The following is a 20,228-nucleotide window of genomic DNA, read 5'->3' as shown; positions in this document are numbered from 1 at the left end:
AAGCAAACTTGCAACAAGAAGCATTAACTGATCTCAGCTCTCCGAACAGTGTTGGTCCTCCTGTGTAAGTTTCCATAGAGGCCCAAGGGTGAGGCTGAACATTTTCAGTAGTGTTTAAAAGAGATTCCAATTTTGGAAATTGGCTGACAAGAAAGTAGGGCAGTGGGTAGATGGGTCATTTGATTGTGGGACAGGATGTTGGCTTTTTCTGGATGGGATCTGATTCACTAAAGATTCAGAATCACTTTTTCCAGACTGATTATTTATCCAGCTGTAGTGATATCTACCCTGGAGAAGATGCTGATGCTAGGGAGAGTGGAAGGCAAAAGGAAGAGGGGCCGACCAAGGGCAAGGTGGATGGATGATATTCTAGAGGTGACAGACTCATCCCTGGGGGAGCTGGGGGTGTTGACGACTGACAGGAAGCTCTGGCGTGGGCTGGTCCATGAAGTCACGAAGAGTTGGAAGTGACTAAACAAATAAACAACAACAAAGTGATATCTACAGTACATAGTACCACTGACTAGTTCAGGACATCGTGCCAGGTTCTAACTGATAGAGATAATCTGGCAAATCTTACCATTATCCTACAGCGCTCTGGTAGATGGTGCATGGAAATACCTTTAAAGATTTTTGAAGACTACAGTTAAGGTTTGTATCCAGCTGCCAGACTGCAAACTTCTACATATTGGCTTTTATCCCAGCCTAGGTCAAATCTGTACTTTCTGTGCAGCCCTGGACAAATTACTAACATTTAGTTTTTCTTATTTCCCATCCATAAATGGGAATCATAAAGATGATAAGCTATTAGGAAATGAAATGCTTTCTGAGTATGAAGTATTTAAGGTATTAGAGACATGAGAAATGATCATGAAATGATGTGGGTGCTACATATGCTACACTATGTGTCCATGAGAAAAGGAGGTAATAAATGTTTAAACCAGAATGCATTACTTTTTAGACTCTTATATACAGTACCCTTTAAAATCTATTTCAACTTTGGTAGTCCCTCCACAAAGCTTCCAAGAGGCCAAAATGAATGTGGGCACACAAACACTTTCAGTACTGTTGAAAAGAAATTCCAGTGGGAAACGAAGGAGGTTGAGATTCCTCATGTGACTAGCCAGGAATGGATTTTCTCATCTTCACTGGCTTTTGAGTATACAGCCAATCAGACTTACAGTATTTCACCTATGCTCCAGAAGACTGCATATTAGTGTTCTGTTGCAATCTACCACATGTGTTTTCATTCTGTAAAAGTGTTTCACTGGGATTTCTCATCATTTTCGTCCATCAGACAAAGGCAAAAACCACAGCATCACCAAGACACAAGCTTCAAAGAAAACTTTGATCTTTACTCCAAGTCTGGTAAGTTATTAAAGACTCATCTCATTTTGTCAAGTTACAAATTGATCTATGAACAATGTTGTTATGAAGACATATTCTCTTTCATACACACGAAGAGAATAATGGTAAGCAATGCCTACTTTGTTCTTTGTATGCCACTAACATTTGCCTCCAAACATTACATATTGTTGTGATCCCCAAAACTGGTCAATCCATCTTCAGGCAACTGAGCATCGCAATGATTTATTTATTTCTAACAAGAACATAAACAATAACCTATGCTGAACTATGGATGGTGGCCTCACTTGCTAGGTTCCTAGTACTATTATTTGGTGAAGGGGTAATGAAGAGAGAATAACAGAACATGGTTCTTTGAGTTACTTTAACTGCAAAGCATCATTTCCTTAAGTGGATGGGTTTATAATTGTAGCCTCAAGCTGGCAATAAAGACATCACTATTGTATAACATTAGAACACGTGGTCTGGAGTTTTTTTCCACCAAACAGTAAAGCTGTCTAGTGTCATTGGGGTGGTATTGAGGAGGAAGATGGTTGTCAGCTTGGATGTGGGGCCTCTTGTTTGCTATGCTTCTCCCTCTCTGTTGAGGCCAGTGGCTTTCTCTCTCCGTTCCTCAGTGGTTCTCTCATCACTGCAGAAACTAGATCAGCTTGGGCTTCTGGTGTTCCAGCTGCTGGATTAAAGCCAGTACGTCAACTTCTGAATGGAGCGGACTGGGGTTTATAAGCGGCTTCCTCTTCCACTCTGGAGAGATAAAACACTCAGTGTAAATTCCAACCCTGTCTGGAAAAGTGCAGCCAAACAAGAGGCAGGCAGCCAAATTAGACATTGCCATGGAAGAAAACTAATCTTCCAATTTATTTTAAGCTGAAAAAGAGCCAGAGAAAGCTGCCAATATGAGTGGAGGGGCGGGGGCAGGAGCACCATTTCATCCCTTCCCTTTTGGTCTTTTTGTATTTCAGCTGGGCAAAAGATCCTCATATTTTTTTCCTCCCTGCAAAGGAAAGAAGGGTGATTTGATACAACAGAGACAGAACAATAAACGAGTGAGCAGCTTTGCACCATGCTCATATTGGTAGCTTCTCATTAAAAGACTGTTTGCATCTCCTTCACCATGTCTGATTTGACAGTCATCTTTCCATGTTTCTCCAGATAATGATGCTGATATATTTATCCTTTGCCCAATATAATCTGAAAAATGGACATTTTACTCAAAGGTTCCTTTCACCAGCTTTCTCCAACACAATACCCTCCAGATGTGGTGGAACTGGAACACCCAGCATTCCCAGCAAGCATGACCAAGGATATAGCAGTGCTAAGACATCTGCTCAAGTTCTTTAGAAGAACAGAAAATGCCAAAACCAACCAACCAACAAGTAACCGGAAATTCTGAAAATGGCTTTTCATCATTTTAAGCCTTTCCTGATAGTGACTAAGAGCATCACCCAGCTCTCACTGTAATGACATGTGGTCCTTAGGAATAGGAGAATGTGTCACTGCAGTGATATGCTGTCCTGTGAAATAGGAGAATGCTGTTCTGAGCTTTCATGTTTACAGCTAGTAAACCAAGTGCATATAAATGGACATGTAAATATCCTGGGGGTATATGAGTAGCCAATTTCCTACTGTCCCAATGTTTAATATCATACACACACTGGTATTTTCCAGGACTAATCAAGGCTGGGCTGGACAAATGTCCAAAGCAGAGTTGGAAGTGCTATGACATTTTCCAACCATGGTGCTGTGGGGGCTTAAGAAAGAAAAAGCAAGTGTTTTGGACCAGTCTGTTTAAAATGTAAACTTTAAATCAAGAGCTGGAGACAAGACAGGACCAATATCATGTGACCAGGGTTAGAGTACATTTAGGTATCACGTTGGATGATATCTTCCCATGACGTTGCTTCAAGATACCAGTAGGTTTCTCTCCTGCTATTTTCCTCCAGCCCCTTTTCTACCCAGATCTGATACCGCCCTTCTGTCAGTTTCATAGTATGAACTGGAGTTTCTTCATCCTCTATCTCCTACCTCCTTTTGTTGGGAACAGCATGTCTGAGGAGCAGTAAGAATGTTTTGATTCTCAACAGGGATGCTAAAATAGGCACATTTAGTCCTTGCAAAGTAAGTTTAGTTTCAGCTCTTCATACTCTACATTTTTCCCCTACAGGGAATCTGTGAAGTGCATACCATTTTAGGCAAAGCCAGAATCCTTTGGTCAAGTAACAACAAAATCACCTCCTTAAACAAAACAGCCCACTTCAAATGCAGCCAGGTAGCTCATTTAGTTGAAGCTGCTTCAATAAATCATGCTGCCATATTTTGGGTCATGAAAGGCCCTTTGCTATTTTGGGATTCAGTTGCGTACATTTCTTGGCAGTCCAAATGCAGGTATTTATTTTGTTGGAAGAATTTATACCTGACTTAAGGAGTTACTGTTCTTGACATGCTCTGCCCTTTATTGCACAGCTTAGTGGTCCACACAGAATGAAGGTAGAAAAGAGACTGAGACAGATTACAGAGCCAGAGCTTTAGCAAAAAATAAGAACAAATTTTATTAAAAGGCATAAGTTTTCATGAGCTGTAGCTTATTTTATCAGATGTATAGAATGGTTAGCCTGGTGTTTGGCACTCAGTGCCTGGCTGGGGAATTCTGGGACCTGAAGTCTACACATCTTAAAGTTTCCAGGGTTGAGAAACACTGGGCTAGACTGATGTAGGAATTGTCAGAGTTTGGGGAAACCCTGAGCACTACAAAAGTATGTCACAAAGAGCAGGAGATGTTGCTGAAAAGGCAAAGTTGTGTCAAAGGTTTCTTCCGTAAATGTTTGATTAAATCAGGGTAATCTTTTTTTTTTTTGCTAAGAGCATCTAAAGAGGCAGTTGTAGGAAAATGCATAACATAATATGTAGCAGCAGAGTAGAACAGGGGGCCAAAAGACTCCTCCAGATAAATAGCTGCTCTCCTATTTCCCATATTTCTGGATCCTTGTGGATGGAAAAGGCATCAAGGCATTTAATCATAACTGCTCTATAAACTGTCAATTCAGAAATAAAGCTGCAATCCTAAGTATGTTCCCTTACAAGTCAACTCCCTCAAAATCCCTAAGGCTTTCTTCAGAGAAAATAAGTTCAGAGGAGGAACATTTAATCTGTAAAGCCTGTGTTATTTGTCCTTCAGAAATCTAATATCTAAGTCAAAACTCACCTCTTCTTTGATGTAAATTCTGCCATATCTGTGCCCGCATTACATTTTTTTCCTGTAGCAAGATACTGGCAGGGCATTAGGGAGGAAGGGAAAGAACTGGTGCTGAATTGCTCTGAGATAATTAGATGATCATTGCAGGTGGGCCAAAGCTTTGGTGGCAAATGATGGCACATTTAATCTTTTTTAGGACTTGAGGCCAACAAAAATGAATGTGAGGCAATGCAATATATCTGAACAGAGCCTGGATCTTTTTTTTCCCCTTGCGGGATTATAGGGGGTTCTTTGTTGTTTAAAATTGTGTTAAGCCTATATTGCAGTGTTTCTCAACCTCAACACATTTAAGATGTGTGGACTTCAATTCCCAGAATTCCCCAGCCAGTCTGCTGGCTGGAGAATTCTGAAGATTGAAGTCCACACATCTTAAAGTTGCTGAGGTTGAGAAATACTGTATACAGTATTGTATTCTCCCATCTGAATAGATTATACAAATATTGCCTCACAAATTTCTGTTTCCCAGAACTGCTTCCTGTGACTGTGATTCAGTCCATCCTGATCCTCAAGAAGCCTTTACCTCTCAACTAGGAAACAATGCTCTCCATCTCATTTGAGTAAAGACTCTCTTCTTTACCACACAGTTTTAAAGTCCGGGAGCTGCCTCACATTTTAAGAAAGCCCATCCCTTACCATGCTGGGTATTCCCCTGATAGCTGGGCAAGGTCCAAGGATGCACAAGCGTCTCTGACTTTCAAGCCTGCAGTAGGGATTCTTATTAGACACCCGTGTGGAAATCCCAATGCCACAGGTGGTGGAGCATGCAGACCACTCAGTGCTCCAGTCTTCACACAGGAAGGGGTAAGCTATCCCAGGTAACCTTGCTGCTGAACATGGAACAAAACGAGGAAGAAGAAGTGTTAAACATTGGCATGCATGGTCATAAGAACTTCCAGAGACATACAGTGGCTACAGTAGCAAAAGTTATAGCAGCTAAGAACTAACCAAACTACAGGGCATCTATTTTCAAGGACTAGAGTTACTAACTGATGCAGTTTCATGGAGAATCAAAGTTGTGACTTCAACTTAGCTTATTTAAAACTAAGCAATTTGCTTCATCATTCAGTATACCAAACTATATGCATATTGTCAAATTCTACATAACTGCTTAAATTCATGAACAAAATGCAAAATGTTTTATTATTTACAAATAATAAAACTATTATTTTGTGTAGGACCAGCTGTTCATTTTTAATAGTCTAAACATTAGACATAGCATATATACCAGTTTCCTAAGAACCTTGGGGGCCTCATAGGGACTTAAAGAGGTGCAGGGAGTCACCTGAAGTTTGTAACCGTTGTAAATGTGTGCTGGTTGCAAAGCACACAAATGGTGGTCACATGACTTTGGGGATGCTGCGACAGCCGTAAGTTCAAGGACCAGTCATAAAGCTACTTTTTCAGTGCCATTGTTAACTTTGAACGGTTGCTAAACAGGGCAGTCAGTAAGCAAGGACTACCTGTAGATGGATGTAGTTCAGGTGCCACTTTCACATCATCAGAATGTCTATCCCCTAATCTCTCAGAAGGCAGTTCTGTTCAAAACCAACCACAATATTCCTTTGGCACTACCCACAATGGAGGAATGGCTGGTGAAGATGATGGAAGTTGCGGAGTTGGCGAAATTAACTTCTTTGATTAGGGAAAAAACAGTATCTACATTTACGGCTGGCTGGAAACCTCTTACAGACTTTTTGCATGAAACAGAAAAAATGCACATGATTTGATGATTAGATAAAAACTAGATTATAGAAAAAATATAGCTTTTCTTTTGTAATCATAGAGTAAGAGCCAGTATTGTAACAGTACTTATATTTGCTACAAAGGAAATCAGAAGCTGCTTCTTTCTATTTCTTTTTGTTCTCTCTTCCTCTGCTCCTTCCTTCCTTCCTTCCTTCCTTCCTTCCTTCCTTTACTTTTTATTAGTTTGTGTTAGTTTTTATGTTCTTTGTAAAACATTTAATAAAATTTATGTAAAAAAACCCAACCACAATACCTTTCTTTCTATTGACCTTGAAATGCAGAAAATATATATAAGATGCTATGAGCCAAGCAGGTCTCCCTTCAGCTGACCAATAGGAGAGCACAAAAGAAAGCCATTCAATTAGCATCTCACCCTCAGAGACGTGGAGTAACAAAAGTGCCATACCCCGCTCCTTGTTTTTCATAATGTATCTGGTGGTTTGTCCTTTGTCCCAAAATTGGAGAGGTTGGTGTGATGGGAAGCAATGTGAGTGCAAACATTAGCATTCAGCAAAGATTTTCCAGCTACCTTACTGCAAGTTGCAAAGGTGAAATATTAGCATGACAGCAACAGTGCAACGAGGGGCTGTTCCCAGTAGCTGCAAGCATAGTTGTATCTTGTTGCAGCAGCCTTTCTGGAGGAAGAGGGAGCCAAGTTCTAACCAGCTCAAACAGAAAAAGAAAAAGCTCCAGGAACAGGATGTTGCAGCTCTGAGGGAAAGTGAAGGCTGTAATGGGAGATGGGGTGAGACAAGAATTCCCACCCACACATTCTGCAGAATGCAAAGGAATATGCTGGTTTTGCTGCAATTTAAAATAAACTGGGAAAATGTCAGAAATAAAATCAGCTCCCCAAAACAAACAACACTGTGAGATTAATCAGGTCTGGAGCTGGTCTTGAGCTGGTGCAAGACGTGGTATGGAAGTATCCAGGGTAGGAGTTAAAACCAGCTGTCATAATGCCACACTCTACCACATGCATATCTGCTTGGCTCTGCTTATCCTTTCACCATGTAAGGCATGAGAGTCGTCGTCGTCGTTGTCATCATCATCCATCATCATCATCATCATCATCATCATCATCATCATCATCATCATCATCATCATCCCACCTTTATTTTGTACAATTCAAGGTGGTGCACATAATGCTCCTGCCACCCATTTTCACCACCACAACAACATTGTGAGATGGGTTGGGAAAGAGAGAGTGACTGGGCCAAAGTCACCCAGCTGGCTTTCATGCTTAAGGGAGGACTAGAACTCACAGGTTCCTTGTTTCTAGGCCAGCACATTAACCATTACACCAAACTGAAAATTTAAAAAGGACTTGCATTTGAGCCAGTCTGGGAAATAATTCCATGAAACATATTAGACTGAAAAACATTTTACTTGGTTGCTGAAAGCCAGGAGAAAAGAAGGGCTCTGTCCCTTCTTCAGCAACTCATACAGGGAAAGACTGGAATACCCAGTTGCTCCTCCATTCATCTGAATGGAATTCCAGGCACATGCTTTCAGCTACCAAGTTTTTACTGTGGCTCAGCCAATAAAAAGACACCGAAAAAGGAAGCTTGGATCTATGAACTTCACCTGCCATGTTGTCTTGCAAGATCTGTCTGGGTTCTCTTTCACAAATCCATTCCTGACAACACTTCCCCGGGATTTCCACACGCCTTGGATATGGACAATCTGGTGTGGGGAGACGAACATCCTCACTGCAGAGAGGAATGCATATAAATCCTCCTCCTGAGCAGCGGCATTGGACCTTACAACTTGGCTGGAATACTTCTCCTTCTTGATAAATCTTTCCGTTCACTTCACAACTGTCTTGGCCATCTTCTTCATCTGCAGCCAACATTGGGAGTCAATGGGTTAAATCAAATGTAAGTATTTAGAACTGGGATAGAGTTCACACCTAATATTAACACTGGACTATGATTATAGGGAAGCCCCGGGTTGTGCAGAGTGGTAGGCGGCAGTATTGCAGCCAAAACTCTCCCCACAACCTGAGTTCGATCCCAGTGGTAGCTGGATTCTTGGGTAGCCAGCTCAGGTCGACTCAGCCTTCCATCCTTCCAAGGTCAGTGAAATGAGTACCCAGCTTGCTGGGGAAGGTGACGACTGGGGAAGGCAATGGCAAACCACCCCGCTATAGTCTGCCAAGAAAACATCGCGAAAGCAGCCTCCCCCCAAGGGGTCAGACATGACTTGGTGCTTGCACAGGGGACCTTTCATCTTTCACCATGATGATTTTACATTCTGAAATTGTATCTGTAGCCTTAAGTAAAGAAGATTGAGATGGGATCTGATACAAAGTACACAAAGGAGTGTCACATAGAAGGTTATCCGTTTTTTATTATCCACGGGTGTAACATGCAATTGGCATAAACTAAAGGAAGGAAGATTCTGAGTGAATGTTAGCAAAAGCTTCCCAAAGGTGAAAGCAGTTTTATAGTAGAACCAGAAAGGTGGTGCACTCCTCTTTACAGAATTTGCAGACAATTATCTATTTCCAGTGCTTTAATTTGGATTCTTGCACTAAGTATGGGGTGGAACTTAATGGCCTAAATGCCCTTTCAACTCTACAGTACACATCCATAGACTAAACACAAGACCATTGGGAAGACACTGGCAGTTCTGAACATAGGACAAAAAAAAAAAATCACAGTGGGACCCAGGAAGAAGGGATGTGACTGAAGAGAGGGGACACCTAGGAGGAGAGGCCATAGGCAAAAAGGAAAGGCATCATAGACTGAGTCAGACGTAGAGACTGGCAAACAATTAAATCAGTAATTACTTGGGTTTTTGTTGTTGTTGTTGTAAGACTATGTCAATATTACAGGGAGGGGCAATAATAAAATTCCTCTTTGACTGGTAAGGACTACATCTCTGCTAGATCAAATAACTTGCATACAAAAGGGAAACTAGTGCCAATGTCTGCTTTCTCTCATTTTCAGTGAAGGACAGGATATGAAAATATCTGCCTAAGACTCTGGGGCATCATTTTTAGTGAGGGCAGAAAATACTGAGCTGTTTATCTCTTATTTGTTTTTAAGAAACCTTCAATATATCTATTTTATTCATCAAAATATAATAATATATAATATAATTTAATATAGTACAGTACAGTACGATACAATAATTACACAACCAAGCCTTTCTTAGATGGCGATAGCATAAATGTCCAAGTGTTGACCATAGTTATACTGCTTTTTCTCAAAGGTTTCCTAAGGAAGAGAGGGATTTTTCTCCTAGTTAGATCTTACTTTGTGGGGAGCTGATATTTGTTTAGCTCACATCTCTGTCAGCTGGCCTGCACTCTCCAAGTAGGATAGGAAATTGGAGCATATTTGCTAAACTTTGTTCGCATTCCTCTCAGCTACCATGGGAGCATCAGAGACAGAACAGAAAAGAAGTTTTGTGATGTAAAACCAAGCCAACACTGCATGCCTACTTCCTGGACTATAACCATCACCTTGATTTATGGGATTGCAACTATAATACTCCTTTTCTCGCAAGATCCCTATTAAATAATGGGAATGCTTGACATCAGGAACATGACTTTAATGTGCCACTTGAATCTCAAGCATACAAATAAGGAAATATGGGAAAAAGAGAGTATCAGCCAAGTCCACTGCTGATGTCATAATGGTCTGACTATTCCCTTAAATCCCAGGGAGATGGTAGAACTTGGAGCTCTTCTTCAAGTATCCATTACTTGAAACAACACAATGCCTTGTAGATGTTATGGGCTTCAACTCTCATCAATCAATGCCAGCATAACTAATGGCAAGGGATTGTTGGATTCTTAATCCAAATACCTCTGGAGGGCACCAGGTTCTCTACCTTGATCTATTATCTTTTCCTTCCTCTCTGCTTCCTGGAAAATATCTCTGCTGTCCTGCAATAAAAAATCAGTTCAGGAATAGAAGATGGGCACAGTAATCTTCTTTACAGTACTAGGGACATTATGACAGAGATACTTCTGACTAAAAAAACAATAATACTGAAAGGACCCTTCTTGATAGTAGAATAGAAAAAAGGATGATATGTGAAAGAAGGTGGTAGAGAAATAATGTCCCTCCTAATATTCCACACATGCTAATGCATTTTTTTATATCCATCACCATGGAACCATGAAATATTCCTTGTAGTAGTCAAAATCATCTACTGTAGTATTATGGAGGGGCAAGGTTTGCTCTCACTACTCTATCAACAAGGCACTCCCCTCTTATACTTTATTCTTGCCATGGACATGAATGCAGCTAGTTGGGTTTGTTCCTTCTCAGGCTTGCTATTCATAGTATGAACTAAATTATTTATGATTTACAAAGCACTATTACAGTATTTCAAACTGCATAGCAGCACATTACTATATTATTTAATATGGGGAAGTAGTTGATTTCTTCTTCATTCAGCAAGAAATTTTGAATCTGCTCCAGACTTTGATTCTGGCTTTTATATGTTGGCCTTTAGATATGCATCAAGCTAGGTCAGAGGTGTGCAACCTGGGGGCTACATGCATACTGCAGCTCCAGTCCCAAATTTTCAGTCTCCAGGGCTCTTCCTATTCTGATAGCAGAATTGCCACATTTACAGCAGAAAAGTTACCATTTTTTTAAGCAGGAGAATGTCTTATTTTCCAATAAAGAGAAGGTCTATTTGGATGTGCTAAGCTTCGGTGAGGCTCAGGGTACCCATATCACCCTTAGAATTCCCATGGAATTCCCCAAAGAGACCAAGAGGCCATGCTGCAGATGACATCATCAGGCCACCAGACATTTCATCAATATCTGGAGACCCAAAAAAGAAGCGCAGTCCAGAAGGGTAGCCCACTGGGTAGACATCTATTTTCCTTTAGAGGACAGTCCTCTAGGATCATTTCCCCACAAGCATCTTCTAGCAACTTCTAGCATCTTCCAGCCATTGCTGAGGTGATTTAAAGCCTGTTCTCATTACTGCTATATTGGCAAAATGGTGGAGGGATGACTAGATGACATTAAAATCATTAGTGGGCAAATGCACTATACCTGAAGGCACTTTTTTTTTTTTAACAATATCATTCATTCTGTTCAGAAATCAAGAAGTCATCATCTGAGGAGCAGGGCCTTTGAATGTGCTGAGATATAGTATGTGAATGGCAGATTTAGTGTTTTCAGTCAATGGTGAATTTTGTTTTAAATTGTAGCAACTATTTGTTCATAGGTGTCACTGTAAATTAAGCAGTGCGTGCAAACTAATATGCACATCTGTCTCCTGTTTTGTGTCTTTTGTTTGTGACACATTTCCTCTTTTTGGGCTGAAGCCTAAATGGCTGCCATGTTGATGGAATCCAGGTAAGCCTTCAGCTGTGGGATCCCACGGTCCCTCTTGCCTCAGTGAAGAGGCATCTCTAACTTTTCGGTTGTTGGTGCTTCATATTAAATACATTTCCTCCACAAACCTGGCCTTTGAGGTGTTTTTGTGGTTGGTTGGTTTTGATGATGGCTATCATGCTGCAGCTTGGTTTATTGTAGCTGATTTGATATTTTATTTATTTATTGCACTACTGAGGTTTTACGCAACAATGGTTGTGAGAACTCCAGTATATGAAATAAATAAGATAATAAAAAGTAGGCAAAGCAGCATACTGAGCAGCCTATTAGATGTGACAGGTTGAAGATTCAGTAAGGATGACAATTCTACAGGTATTCCTTGTTTAGCAGCCACAACTGGGACTGGCAACTCAGTCGTTAAGTGATGTGATCACTCAGTGAAACTACAACCATGCTTATTATCTTACTTCAGCTTTTCTTTGCTTTACAGACCTGCAAAGGTTGTAAATGCGAGGATTGGTCATAAAGTTACTTTTTCATCACAGTTGTAACTGTGAATGGTCACTAAACGAGGACTACCTGTGTTATTGTTAAGCAATAATAGCTGGCAGGTTGAAGAAAGAAAGTCTCCATAAGGACTGTGAGCCTGTTCCCTTCTTTCCAACACAATACAATTCCTGTATGTTTTTTGACAATCTAGGCCCAACCCAATTTCAGGCTTACAGTTTAACTGGGATAAAAAGCAAGAAGCAAGAGTTAACAGACTTGCTTCCTCTCATCACATGATCTCTCCCAGTTTTCCATTCTGTCAGTTGCTGTTGACACTTTTGAAACAGTGAACATTCCTGAATAACATCCATGTCTAGTTTGACACTGATCCCCTATGGAGATTTTGTAGCAGATTTAGGAATTAAGCTCTTGGGGTCTTAGTCAAATGAGTTGCCTAATCACAGTGCATCACTTTGGCATGCATTAAACTCAGATAACTCCATCCAGTTTTAGGAATGGTTGATGTTCCCCTCATATTTGAAAAACGATTATGATAAAGATTTCTCACAGTTGCAGGTTCCTGCCCTTCGTGTAGGAGCATTGCTGTAGTCACAGATAAGCCCCTGGTTCTGATCACAGACGTTGAGGTAGTTGCATGGCTCCCCTAACCTGCGAGCACATATGTTGCAACAGCCGCATCCATCCAGTACCAAGGGGGACCCAGGTGGGCAGCGGGGAGGGAGCCATGGGCAGTAACATGGAGTTTGACAGTGCTGCGGGTCCACCTGGGAGAATGAGAGAGAATAAAGCTATAACAAAAGGCCCAGTTCAATTCATATCTGTTAAGGTTAACATTTAGCAAATCTGCCACTAGAACATCATCTCCCTATTAAATGGGTTCAGCTCTTGGATAGAGAGATGTTTCTTAGTAATACTGATATTTTTTTTTTTTTAAATGTGTAGATATCTCAGCTTTCCTTCCTTAATAATTTTTAGTGTTGAGAGAAAATATGGAAGAATAAATAGATAAATAGGGGAGAGTTATAAATGGAAAATGGTGGACAATAATAGCTCTGAGAAAGAGTGGGGGTAGTTGATTGCTCAGGGCCTGGAAGCCCACTAATCTCCAGACAGATCTTAAAATAACCATTCTCTGGTTAAATTTTCCATGAATATAGAAAAGACAGATTCCTTTGTTGTAGCAAAAGGTAAGTCTCTGACCTTTTGTCTTTCAGATGTGCTGGATTTCAAAACATCAAAATGACTCAAGATTCTGGATCCAACCTATCTGAAGGTTGCGGATGGCTACTCTATCCAGTTGCCTAAGATCCTGACTGACCAATACACTAAACACATTCAACTGATAAACTTCCCCCATCAACACAGGAAGATCAGGTTGAAGGACCCTTGTCACCTCTTCACATGTTAAAAAACTGGACACCTGAAGAAGTCTAATACATTTGCAAAAACTGTTTCTTTAGAGGCAATCCCAACAGTAATCAAGCTCCTGGTGTGGGGTGGCGATGATGATGATGATGATGATGATGATGATGGAGTCCTTGGTGCTCTCTGAGCTTGATTGATTGCTTGCAGATGTTTCATTACCTGACTAGGTAACATCATCAGTGCAACAACCAAGTTCAGAGACCATCAAGGACTCGACAGTTCAACCCTGAGCTACATATATTATTATTATTTATTATTATTATTATTATTATTATTTACAAATATAGCTCCCTCTGTCATTAGACTGATCTTAAATCTTGCAAGAAATCACTCAGGTCTTAAGGAGATATCTATCTATCTATCTATCTATCTATCTATCTATCTATCTATCTATCTATCTATCTATCATCAAGTGGGAAATCTGCCAGGATTCCTGTTATACTTGCCACACAAGGAGGCAGGTGCTTAGCACCAGGCAGCTCCTGTTACAACAGTACTGCTGCTGCTGGTCTAAGGCTGGGAGTGGTGCTGTAGCCACTGGATGTGACAAATTTTGTCCCACCTGCTGGACCAGTTGGTTCATTATCTGTGTTAATCATCTAGGCCCCCATTTCTGATACTGGACCAAGTGTCATGACCCCATTGCAAGGCACACAAGAGCCTCACAACGTGGATCATGATCATCAGGAAAAGAGGAAGGATATAATCAAATCAATGCTCAACTAATCACCCAAGCACCCACACCCATGAACTGATCTACAGCTTCATAGAAGGACATCACAAGGTAATTCAGATAAGCATCGAAGACACAGAAGGACTCACGCCTTGTGCCCCGGAGGACGCACCTGCACCCATAGGACAAAGACGGCAGCCAGGAAAACGCCCAAACAACCATCACAAATCCCATCAACGTCTAAATCTCCCGTCCAGTCAGGGGAATGGGGACAATAGAGGGCGGAGGAGCACGGGGTCTGGCAAGGGGGTATAAAACAGGACACCACGCCCCCACGCCTCCATTCCCATTTTTCGTTCTGTCAAGCATGCCGTTCCAATAAACCGGAAATCCTTAATCCCTATTAAGTGAGTCCGTGACTTATTCGGAGCGAGGCTGACCCTGACACCAAGGCAGTAGCAACTTGAGGTCAGAGCACAGGTAATCCTTCCAGAGTAGGAGTAAACAAATCTTGCTGTCACATTTCAGGCCAGGGCCAGCACAGTTATAAATTTCTACTCATCCAGAAAACTCAATGCTGGTGTCATGAGCACCGTTGAGCGACAAAGACAGGGCGGATCACGAGGCACACCTGAAGCTGTCAGCAGGGACGCAACGGATATCGCCCAGCTGACAACAATCACCGGCCGGAGGAAGAAAACGATTATGAGCGAAGCCCGGGGCACCAGCAGGGGCCCCGCGACCCCTCACCTACCGGCAACGAAGCATACAGGACTTGAGGGGATGACACAACCCAAGGTGGGGGGGGGGTGCTGACCGGCGCGGGCTATTTAAACCCCGCACCGGCGCGCTCCCTTCACTCTCAGCTATTTCTAGCTATGCACTATGCTGAAATAAACCAGAACCTGATCTTCCCTGAATTAGTGCCTGTGTTTTACTCAGTAGTAGGCAGCGCATGACAGCTGGATTTAGAAACTAGATAACTGCAGAAACTTGAAGGACTTAGATTGTTGTTGTTCAGTTGCTTCCAAATCTTTGCGAGTCAATGAATAATAGCCAGGTACAATTATCCATCAGTAATTGTTATTTGAGTTCTTGTAAGCTCATACTCATAGTATCAGTGATTGTATCTAGCCATCTTGTTTCCTGATGACTTCCTTTTCTGTTTCCTTCAATTTTCCCAAACTTCGAGGTCTTTAAACGTTCTTGCTTCCACTTTATATGTGCAAAAATATTTAAACTTTAGCTTTATTATTAGCACTTCAAGTGAGCTGGCTGATTTTACTCTTATAATAGACTGAGAATTGCTAGATTAGAACTGCAAGGATGGAGTCAGATATATGCAGAAGATCTGTCTACAGCAGAATGCAGAAATGAAACCCTTCAGGGCCACATTCTCCAGCTGGCTTAAGTCTGACCTGTTAGATCTAGCAGGGAGAAACTGCTTTAAATCCCACACATTTGGGAGGTTTGGGGGGCTAAGGCAAGAAGGTACTGCTTTTCTGTTGCAGCACAGACATCGTAGAATAGTCTCCCTGTGGAGAACAGGCTGACTTGTTTGCTGGTTTCCCACAAGCTCCTAAAAACTGAGATTTCTTGGAGAACTTTCCCCTGATTTGAGTTGTTGTTGCCATCTTTTATTTTCTTTCTGTTCTTGTACTGCTGTTTTTTAAATTTTTGTGTGGGATTTATATTGCATTTTTCTATGCAAGCCACCAAGAGTAATTTTTGATTGCAGCGGCATACAAATACGTTAAATAAATAAATAAACAAACCCTACTTCTATATATGACAGCTCCAGGGTATAAATCTTAAGCCTTTTCCTCCCACCCTTTTGAGTCAACCAATGTTTGGCCATTCTTTTCACAGCCTTGAGATAAGAGGACCTACTTTTGTGGAAGAATATGAGTTTCTTGTAAAAAACAAAACAAAACCATTTTTAAGTTGTCCAATTTTATAATTATCTTTGTTTATTCATGTATTTGCTTTCATATGCAGATAGAAAGAAAAAAGATACAAAAAAAAAGAAAAATAAAAACAGAGAAAGAGAAGGAAAAAATAGAGAAGGGACAAACCACATATTACAATATATATATATATGTGTGTGTGTGTGTGTATAAATATAAATAAAACACTTTACTTTTAAATACAGAATTAAACCTTGATCACACAGAGAAATTTTGATCAGTATTTCAACAGAACATGAATTCATAATCTGAGAGAATGCAAATCCAGAATGGCACTGTCTTTCTTTGTAAAAGAGTAATATTTACTGCTATTCCCCATGCTTGAAAAAGCCATAGTTTCTTATATAATAGTAGATTCCAATTTTTTGATATTTAATTCAGAATCACATCTCTAAACTATATCACCCTTCCCAGACCATATTAACATATGGACAATAAATCAAAATGGGACAATAGGTGGACTAGCCCACACCACATATGTTAGCATCCACTCTATCATTTTATACTTCCAATATATTGAAGTTGGTAGCTCTGGTTCCCAATCAGCCTAAACCCCACCAGATAGAGATCTATTCATGATGACCTGACAATGATAAGTTCCTTCATACCATATTATCATTATCCCACCCAACATAAAACATTAGTTCTAGGAAGTGCTCTGCTGACTTCCACAGCTAGACATCATTTGGGAAAGATCCATGGCTGCCACTGAGGCCATGAAGTCCTGGGCTATGCCATGACCTCTTATAGCACTCATGTCATATGTGGATCCAAGTTTGATTATCACATACTGTATATGGTCTGCATGTGGATGAACAATGTTGAGGGGGGGGTTGTATACAGAAGTAGCTCTCCAGGTTAGAATTGGCTGGTGTCAAAAACACCTAGGTTCATATTTCCACCTGACGATGCAACTTCTTGGGTTACCTTAGGTTAGGTTAGTCACTTTCTCTGAACTTGTACTCTGTCTTCAGTCATTTGTAGGATAAAAATATCAGAAATGGATGATATCCTTAAGGAATATCACACAGAAGAAATACCTATTCCCTATCATTCTAGATGCAGCACATAGAATAATAGATTCAAATTACAGGAAGGCAAATTACTCGGAATGTTAGAAAAAAAATTCCAAGCAGTAAGAAAGAGCTGTCCAACACTAGAACGAATGACCAAGAGAAGCAGAGGCCTCTTCTTCACTGGTTGTGTTCAAACAAAGGCTGGATAACTAACTGCCATGGATGCTTTAATTCAGATTCCAGCACTGGAAACATAAAGCCCCTCCCAGTTTGATGATCCTACAAGTTTTTCCTCATTGCTGAGTTTGAAGTGCAATCAACTTACCTTAGTGAGCAGAAAACTACAGCAAAGAGGAATGCTGTCCCCATTGCTCTTGCTGCCTGTGTTCAAAGCCATTGACAGTCAACCCACCTTCAGCCTAAAAGATTTTACATATCTTGAGGCTGCCCTTGAATAATGTCAGAATAAGGGGGCAACACACCCTTGTACTTTAACATTAGTACAACTAAGAATGACTTAAACCTGTCTCATTCATGGGCTGGGAACAAGATGAAAGCAACATCATGGGAAATGGCAGAAGAAAGAAGTGGTATGATCAGGTACAAGGAAAGCATAGCCCATGCTGGCTGGGGAATTCTGGGAGTTGAAGTCCACACATCTTCAAGTTGCCAAGGTTGAGAAACACTGCTCTAATAGTTCAACAGTAGCTAGGGCTGCTTTGCACTAAAGCCAATCCTGTCACCCTGTGCAAATGAGAAGGAATGCACTCATTAAGGTTCCAAGCGAGGTAGAGAATGAACACATTTGTTTTTCAAAAAACATAAGGTCTGTGGGTGCCACTCGACATGTTCCTCTCTGGGTGTGGCTTAAAAAGTTTGCGAGGAAACACATATTTGACATTCAATGAAGGGCAACAATTAGACTTTACTTGCTTAATAACCTGCTCAAGGGGAGCTATGCAACAATGTTCTCTTCCCCTTATAATCCATCTGCTTCCGAATAACTTACTTCCTGATTCCTGAATTTATCCAAGTAACTAAAAAAAAAAAAGTCAGAACTGAGAAGCAAACTTACCCAGTTTCATTCAACTCGGATGTTTGAATAACTGAGTAATGGTGAATTATTCCTGATATCAAGACTTAATAACAGCATGTAGTAAAGGAAACTTCTCTATTTCGACTATGGTAACGTAAGTAAGGCGAGGAGCTATCATTTTATCAGGGAATCAATAAAAGTTTTCAAGCACTAAGAGAGAGCTGCCCAATGAATAGCTGGTAAGAACTATTCAACATGTTATTATTTTTAATTGTTTTGCTTTTGTCCAGTACCTGCTCTTCTTAGATCCTGAAAGATTAGGACAATTAATTAATTTTATTTCTCTGCCTGGGCTATTGTAGCTTTCTGTGTAACATTTAACCTTATGGTCACATATCTAAAGTCTCTGTGCTGCAAAGCAGAGTTTAGAGACATGCAATTGCAATAATCTCAACTTTTTTACTAAGTCCAAAATTTGGAATTCAAGGAGCAGTCCAAAACCACTGGGACATCTACCAAATGTTTGTTTTTCCATATATGTTTTGTTCATATGGGTGTATGTGTGAGAAAGAGACTGTGTTTGTTTTAAATGTACCATGTTGTTCCTCCTGCACATTCCTGCAGGAAGCATTGATTGAACATGTGCTTTTAGATATTTTATAGAGCCAAAGTTGGACAATTGAGCAATCTGGAAAAAGAATGCCAGCTGGTTGGCTTTCTGCCTATGTTGTAATAGCAAAAACTATTTATGAAGGAGAAAACTATTTAATTGATTGCTACACAGGACTCTCAGCCAACGTGAGTCCATGTTATACTGGCATAATTAACAAATAAGACACAGATGTGGCTGCAAAATATGGGACCAGTCATTGTAAAGGAATTGCTTTGTCCTATCAATTTTTAAAAGCTGGACTTCCATAGTTCATTCAAAGCAAAATGTTCTCCTCAGTTTTGCTTACATGTGATACTTAAACTGAACATGCACATTGAACATTATTTTTAAAATTCCTTATTGTCTAAGTTAACATTTTCCAGTTTCCTTACCTTGGAAAGGAGACAGAGGAAGGAGATCAAGAGAAACTGGAGTTTCATTCTGACACTTCAGCACATCCCTCCCCAAGCTGTTTGGAAGCAGCAGTATGTCTGCAGTTATTAGAGCCTGCGAGTAAACTCCTGCAAGTGTTTATACTCTTCCCTGCTCTGATGTCACTCCTAAGCTCCAGTATAAACACAAGTTGGTCTGGGCAAGAATCAAGGAGTTTCTCTCTCTCTCTCATTCTCTCTCTTCCCTCCCATCCAACATTCCAGTTAACATTTCCACACACTTCAAGGTGAGAACATGCAGCCCATCAAGAAAGCAAAGAAGGGAGAGAGTTTGTTGTATGTTGACTGCAGACCTTTGTTGAAGAAAAAGAATGATAGCAAATAGATAAAATACATATTCTAATAAGAATTTTTTTGTGCTGACAGGATGTTCTGTGTACCACAACAGTTTGTACAAGGGAAGCTCATTAATACCAGTGTCAGGTTGTAAGGAAGAGTGGATATTCAGGGGTGGCCTCCATGACTGGAGATGAAAAGGGGAATGAATAAGTAGATAGATGATGGATGGATGGATGATGGAGATAATAGTTGCTCTTGGATCATCATCATCTGTGCCATGCTGAAACTGTGGGGCAACCACCATGCTTGAGCTTCCTGGTCAAGTCTTACTCTTCCTTCACATTTGTAAACTGTTTAGAGACCACTTACTACCCTCAACCCAATTTTATGAGCTCCTAACCTTTGCAATCCATTTGTTTACTTGAATTCTGGAATATCTTCCATAGGATGGCTTACACACATCATCTAAATGCAGGAAGCCCCATCTTTCCAACATCCTATGAGTCACATATGCCAACCTGAAATCTGTGCATTCAGTGTCTAGG

At 40.6% G+C, this 20,228-nt stretch overlaps 1 protein-coding gene across 3 annotated transcripts; it reads right to left on the bottom strand.

The window, feature by feature from the left end:
• Positions 1-1,334: 1,334 nt before the first annotated feature.
• Positions 1,335-19,460, bottom strand: CCN5 (cellular communication network factor 5). Of its 3 annotated transcripts, none has more exons than XM_063297123.1 (5): positions 19,345-19,460; positions 12,731-12,947; positions 7,949-8,203; positions 5,252-5,445; positions 1,335-2,109 (listed from the first exon to the last, which is right to left on the bottom strand). In XM_063297123.1, exons 1-5 carry the CDS (start codon positions 19,390-19,392, stop codon positions 2,086-2,088), a joined length of 738 nt encoding a protein of 245 aa, XP_063153193.1. In that variant the 5' UTR covers positions 19,393-19,460; the 3' UTR covers positions 1,335-2,085. The 3 variants fall into 3 exon arrangements, with proteins under 3 accessions (XP_063153193.1, XP_063153194.1, XP_063153195.1); XM_063297124.1 differs by having other exon boundaries at positions 5,252-5,442; XM_063297125.1 differs by lacking the exon at positions 5,252-5,445.
• Positions 19,461-20,228: the final 768 nt, after the last annotated feature.

Source organism: Candoia aspera, chromosome 3 (genome assembly GCF_035149785.1).
Source record: "Candoia aspera isolate rCanAsp1 chromosome 3, rCanAsp1.hap2, whole genome shotgun sequence".
Taxonomy (NCBI): Eukaryota; Metazoa; Chordata; class Lepidosauria; order Squamata; family Boidae; genus Candoia; species Candoia aspera.
Note: the sequence above shows the minus strand (reverse complement) of the source record. Positions and strands in the feature narration are given on the sequence as shown.

Excerpts from the sequence above, each read along its gene's own strand:
- CCN5 (XM_063297123.1), bottom strand. The coding sequence starts at position 19,392 with ATGAAACTCCAGTTTCTCTTGATCTCCTTCCTCTGTCTCCTTTCCAAG. Across the intron at positions 5,446-7,948 it reads CTTGCAAGACAACATGGCAG|CAGCAAGGTTACCTGGGATA; the intron begins GTGAAGTTCATA and ends TTCCATGTTCAG. Across the intron at positions 2,110-5,251 it reads TCAGGGGAATACCCAGCATG|AGTGGAAGAGGAAGCCGCTT; the intron begins GTAAGGGATGGG and ends TTATCTCTCCAG.